Here is a 6568-nt window from a genome sequence, read left to right on the forward strand (position 1 = left end):
TTTGCCGGCTTCCTAACCCAAGGGTTTGGATTTATAACTCTGGGTTAAGAAGGAGGAGTTAACACCTGCCGCCAAATAACTCCTCCACTCTTTGCAATAATAGTTGCGTGCGACAACTCACGTAGAAAAGCGTGCCATGGGTTTGGATAGAGAGTAAACCCTAACCCTAACCCCACGACTTGGCGCGCTCTCCACGTTTTAAGCATTAACGGCCCGGTCTGTCACGGGCTCCAGTCCCGCGTCGACACGTGTTTATTTCGGTACCCCTGAGGTCTACAAATTAGCTGCCCTGGTTTTTCTTTTCTCAGTCGTTTGTTCGCTGTTCAAGTGAGTTTTGAGGAAAAGACGAAGATTGTGTGAGTTGAAATTTGGAGTGGGTGGAAAATGGCCCAGGAAGAGAATGGAAAGCAAAATGGTGGTGAAGTGGTGGCTGCAAAGGCTGCTCCTGTGTTTTCTGCGTTGAGGCCTCATTTAATGGTGGAGGCTCCCAAAGCGGCGGACGCTATTCAGTTTTACAAACGGGCTTTTGGAGCTGAAGAGGTTGCCAAGTCTTTGCATCCTAAGCGTAAGGCAGAGCAGGAGCTCCCTCTTATCCTTCATGCCCATTTGAAGTTCGGTGCTGCCGAGGTTATCGTCTGTGATGAGACGGAGGAAGCCGGTGAAGAGTAAGTTCTTTATACGAGGATGTTCTCAGGAAATGTTCATATTTTCGTGTTTTACTATAAGGCATTATGAATGTTAGAAACTCTGTTAATGGTTTCGAAATAGTTCAAATCCTGAGGATACTGTGTAAGTTTTCCCGCAGGTCATTTGCAGTGTCGTTCTGAAACTGGATTCGTGTTTTGTAAGCTATTGTGCCTAATGCGTCATGTCTTTGGAGCCGCTAGGGTTGTAGCATTTGTATTTGAGAGGTTGGGCAGGGAATCTTATGTACTCGAAACCTAAAATAGACTCTACTCTGTTTTGGGTGAGTGTTATTTGTTATGCTGTGTGGCATTTTGCAGAGTGCAGCGGTGTTTGATAAGATAGTTTAAATGACCTTTTGTGTAATTGTTGTTTTAGTTGGTCCCCTAACCTCCTTAGCTAATGTCTATTTGCCGTACTTTTGTGTATGCGCGCTTTAGATTACAGCAATAAGTCTTCAGGTGAAAGATTTTATCTCGTTTTGTTGCTAGTCACTGTGACGATGTTTCCGTCTTATGGCGACTTTGGCTTTTATTCTAACATTTTTCAATTTCTTTAATATGCTGTTGTTTGTCTCGTTTTATGTTCCCCTATCATAACGTCTTTGTTTTTAATCTTACTCGGTTTGTTTTTACTTACGAGTATTTTTCAACGTTTTGTGTTAATTTTGTTGAGATAAATTGTAAAGCATGCTTCCGTAGCATGTCAGATTTCGCGCGCTTTCATATTTATGCCAGTTTTAGTAAAACCTTCAAAGTCGAAGTGGGGACCTATTGACTTTTTTCCTTTGTATGATTATTTTGTGGGTTATTACAACGTGCAATGCATTCCTATTTATTCTTTCATACCTAGGTTTTAAAATTTCGGATTGCGCCGTTTCCAGTTGAGTGAAAAATGTGTACAATTTTTTAGGGTATCTGGTATAAATTATGGTTCTTATTCTTTCTGATGTTGGCCATAGAAACATCTATTTAGCGGACTGCAAATTATGGTATTGCGCTTGCCTTTAATGAAACAGGGTTCTGGTTAATTTTCGGAGTAAATTTGCTACATCAGATGCAAGTTAGTTTTAGTAAGATTTAAATATTTCGTTAAGCACGGGTTTCAAATTTCTTACAAATGAGTTTGTTGACTTTTTAGTCTAATCGGAAATTCTACATCCTTTTTACCTAAATCTCCGAGGTGGTTTGTTGAGACGGTCCATTTTTTATCCGTGCATTTTCAACCCTCCATCTTTTTTCAGGTTTGTTGTGATAAACTGTAAAGCATGTTTTCGGAGTGTAACATGCGGGTACTGTGGCTCGTCTGCAGTGTAAATTTTATGTTGCAGTTTCGTTCGTGGTATATGCGAGTCTTTAAGCGCTTTCAGTTTTTGTAAAAATCAGCTGTCAATGTGGGGACCCATATCGTTTCCCTTTCATTAGTGGTTGTTTTCTGTGCCGTTACTGTGTGGTATGCATTTCTGTTATCCATTCTATTCTGTCATACGTATGTTTTAAAACCTGAGATAAAGCAGTTTTCAAGGGGGGAAATGTTTTTTGATAATGTTCTGGGTAGCTCGACTCCTATATTATCTTTAATGAAATAGGTTTGGTTATCCGAGACTATTCGGCATGCTCGGTTAAATGCACGAATCAATGAAATGATTCTGGATCTATATTTTTTCTGACACTAGCCACAAACATCTATTTTGCTCACTGCTAATTTTGAGTTTTTTTCTTATTTTTTTGATTATTTAGCCACCGACGAGCAATTATCGGCCTACTCATTTTCTTAAATTAAACACTGGTTCTAATTCGTTCTGAGTAATTTTGAGACGTCCGATTCTATTTAGTCTCATTGAGTAGCAAGGTTTTCAAATTTCTCGCAAATGAATTTTCGTTTCTTCTCGAGTCCGACATCATTTGAACGGAAAGTCGCTTATATTATGTCTTAACTATCATTATTCTGTCTGCGCGTGGTATTAGAAGCAGCAGGTTGTGCCTAATAAAACGAAAGTCGGTGAGATTGTCTTGTAGTCGCTCATATTGCGTCTTAATTATCAATATTCTGTCAGCTCCTGGTATTAGAAGCAGCAGGTTGTCTTATAAAAAGAAGTCGTCTGTGAGATTGTCTTGTTAGCAATGTGCTCTGTACGTGGTACATGAATTTGCAGGTAAATATAATTTTCAATAGCAGTAAGGAAGTGATTAAAACGTGTATAAAGTTATGCACGGGCCTCTTATTGATAGGCCTTTTAGGATTATTAAAACATCAGTCCAGTACGGAAGCGACAGACAGATATGCGCTTTTACTCTATAGTGTCGTATCCTTCGGATTTCTGTTTATTTATATTGTAGCTTTCATTGTTTTCTGTTTGTAGCTTTGATCGCTTGGCGATTTTATTTTGTCTAGAATTGAAGTTATATCCCTTATATCCCTTAGTCTCGTTTTATACAGTCGCTTGCATCGTATTGATTTAGATTCAAGCCAAGCGTCATTTCTGATTACGTTTTGTAAATTTGATTCTGAGAATATGAACACTTGCCACAAATTTATGTGATTGCAGGGTGAAGTCGCCGCCTAAACTGAAAGGAACTTCCGCAATATTACACCTGGAGACTGATGATGTGGAGGGAGCATTTGAGAAGGCAGTGGAGGCAGGAGCATCGGTGACGGAGCCGATATCAGAGAAGCCATGGGGACAAGTCTATGGAAAGATCAAAGATCCCTTTGGTTTCGTATGGAGCATCGCCACTCCTGTTAAGCACGAATCAGTGGCTTAAATATGACATACGCTTTTGCATCACCGTTGAGAGATTCGCAATTTGTTTTTTTCACTGAATAGGGTCACCCGGGGCTCATTTAACACAGAGCCCTCTTGCTGGTGTTAGTTTTCCGATGGTATTGTTATATTTCAACGATATCGGACTTGTCTGATCGTTTTAACCAATGAAATACTCTTTTAACAACTCTTTGGTAACTGTTTACAAATACGGTTTATGTTGAATCGTTTTAACAAATGATAATCTGGTAACTCTAGTAACAGCTGTTTTGGATTGCTGTTTTCTAATAGCGGTTTTTTCATCCACAGTTGCATATTTTAATGTGGCAGGTATCTGTAGCTCTGTTCAATATGATCTGGGCCTTTTGAGGCGATGGAAAATTTTGTGTACTTTTGTTATTTTAATGTGTTAATGGCTTTAATTGTCTCTGCGGATTTGCCAGTACTTAGTTTTACTTGTGTCTTTAATGGTCTATGAAGAATTTACTACAGTAAAAGTATGATTTACTATTTAGGACATCAATGTTTCAGATGAGTCATACTCTTTGCCCAGTTTGTTTGGAGATCATGTATCTCGCGCGATTATATGTTTTGTCGGGCGGCTTTTGAAATATTCGTCGGACTTGGTTTTAAACACTGAAAATTTAAGCTAGAAAGGGCTAAAAGCGCTTTTTGTTCGTCTAAATTTTAAATAGTTTCAAATCTCTCTGGGGAAAAGAGCTTCGAACCCTATCTTAGACAATGTCTCCGATAATATAGGGGTCCTAGAGAAAAAAACACTTGCAACGAAAGGATAGGATAAATGTAGAAACAACACACGAAACAGAAATTCCGAGATGATAAAAGAGGTCAGGCTGTGAATATTTAAACAAGGTTTTTAGATATATCAAAGAAAGTTGCTGGGTTTTAAGATTTTAAAAAAATTGTCGGATGAATTTTGGTGTTTCAACTTTATCTTTTTTTCCTTGTAGAATAGAATTTTATTTGAGGAAAAAAAATTGAAAAAATTTGAAATATTCAGTAAGAATATCAGAAACATTGAACAAGTTGAGTCTGCAATAAACACTATTATATTGCTGGGTTTTAAGATTTTAAAAAAATTGTCGGATGAATTTTGGTGTTTCAACTTTATCTTTTTTCCTTGTAGAACAGAATTTTATTTGAGGAAAAAAAATTGAAAAAATTTGAAATATTCAGTAAGAATATCAGAAACATTGAACAAGTTGAGTCTGCAATAAACACTATTATATTGAAAACATCAGAAACATTGAACAAGTGGAGTGTGCAATAAACACTATTATATTGAAAACATAGTGTGCAATAAACACTATTACATTGAAAACAGAGTGTGCAATAAACACTATTACATTGAAAACATAGTGTGCAATAAACACTATTACATTGAAAACATAGTGTACAATGTTTTTTGAGGAAGAGAGTTTAAAAAAATTTTGGAATATTGAGTAAGGATATCAAAAACATTGAACAAGTACATAGTAGTGTTAGGGAAAAAATAAAATGCTGATACATATAATTTTTATTTTGATTATTACACTTAATTTTTAAATAATTTTATGATAGTTGCAATAAACAGGACCATATTAGAATAGAGTACATATGATACAACAAACACCTTTTAGGGAAAAAATAAAATGTTGACATATATATAATTTTTATTTTGATTATTATATTTAATTTCTTATTTAGAATGTATCATTTGGAAAAAATAAAATGCTGATACATATAATTTTTATTTTGATTATTACACTTAATTTTTAAATAATTTTATGATAGTTGCAATAAACAGGATTATATTAGAATAGAATACATCATGATACAACAAACACCTTTTAGGGAAAAAATAAAATGTTAAGACATATATATAATTTTTATTTTGATTATTATATTTAATTTCTTATTTAGAATGTATCATTTAAAAAGGGAAACAAATAGAATGTTGATATATATATATTTATTTTGATTATTACATTTAATATCGAATTTAGTTTTTAAAATTTTTAAATTAAGAAGCTTTCAATCATAAGAGGTATTATATTTTATATTAATTTTTTACATATTTTGTATCATAAATAGAGTTTAAAGCATCCTTTATTTTATAGCCTTCAATAGGAGGCTTTAAATAGAAGGTGAAGGCAATGAAGAAAGAAAATTGATCGGGAGATAACCAACATAACATGGAAGACAAAATTAGACATTCACTCTCATTTTGAGTTTACACAACAGGTTCATCATTGAACAAAAATTAGAGATGTGGATTTTTCTTATTTTATATTTTAAAATTTATACATGGTTTGTGTTGATGGGTTTATGACACCTTACTTTTTCTCTTTTTTTGTTTTGAAAAGAGACTCTACATTCGTTTTGAAAAAAGACTCTACATTGTCGAACTCTTAACTTCAAGATTGTTTTTTTGTACATGACCATTTTTGTCTTACCCAAGGGTGAGTAATGTCAATACACAATTTTTTTTGAAATTCAAAGTAAAAAACACAAGAAAAACATTTAAATTTTTTTTTATTTCAATTTCTTCCAACATACTCAACACACAAACATACATAAACAATAAAATTGAAACATGAAGCACAACAAGTATTTTTAATTTCAAAAATTAGTGTATGACAAATGAATAATTTTGAGATGAGTTTGCTTTTTTTTTTTTTTTTTTTTTAAGTTTTGAATTCCTCTCTAAAATTAGAAGTTGGGTGAACATTCAAAACTTTTTCAAAAGTGCTTCTAATAAAAATTTTAAACTCAACTATTTTTAAAAGCAATAACTCTCCCACTTGTTTAAAAATTATAGAAGTTTTTAACTCCATTAGACTTAAGGCTAACTTAAAATTATTCAACTCATGAGGAAATCAATCAATTTTTGAAGTAAAAATGAAGTTTTTAAGTGATCATAAAAGTCAACAAAAAAACGTTGAGGGGTGGAAAATGCCTCTAATTTATACCCATATCTTATTGGGTATTTAGAGTCTATGATTTTAGGCCTTAAGGATTAATTAGAGACTTATCAAAAGTTAGGAAAGTTTTAGGACTTCTTACCAACTTTCAACATGCAGAGTATTCACTAATCTTGAGTCATTTATTAACTGGTTA

General features: G+C 33.9%; 1 protein-coding gene across 1 annotated transcript; it reads left to right on the forward strand.

Annotated features, from left to right (window-relative positions):
- The first annotated feature begins 306 nt into the window (after nucleotides 1-306).
- LOC149557357 (uncharacterized protein At5g48480-like) lies at nucleotides 307-3635 on the forward strand. Its single transcript, XM_089832029.1, has 2 exons — nucleotides 307-665; nucleotides 3233-3635. Exons 1-2 carry the CDS (start codon nucleotides 385-387, stop codon nucleotides 3447-3449), a joined length of 498 nt encoding a protein of 165 aa, XP_089688155.1. The 5' UTR covers nucleotides 307-384; the 3' UTR covers nucleotides 3450-3635.
- The last annotated feature ends 2933 nt before the right edge of the window (nucleotides 3636-6568 follow it).

Source organism: Cupressus sempervirens, chromosome 5 (genome assembly GCF_028749045.1).
Source record: "Cupressus sempervirens isolate cs-2001-9-10 chromosome 5, ASM2874904v1, whole genome shotgun sequence".
NCBI classification, from domain to species: domain Eukaryota; kingdom Viridiplantae; phylum Streptophyta; class Pinopsida; order Cupressales; family Cupressaceae; genus Cupressus; species Cupressus sempervirens.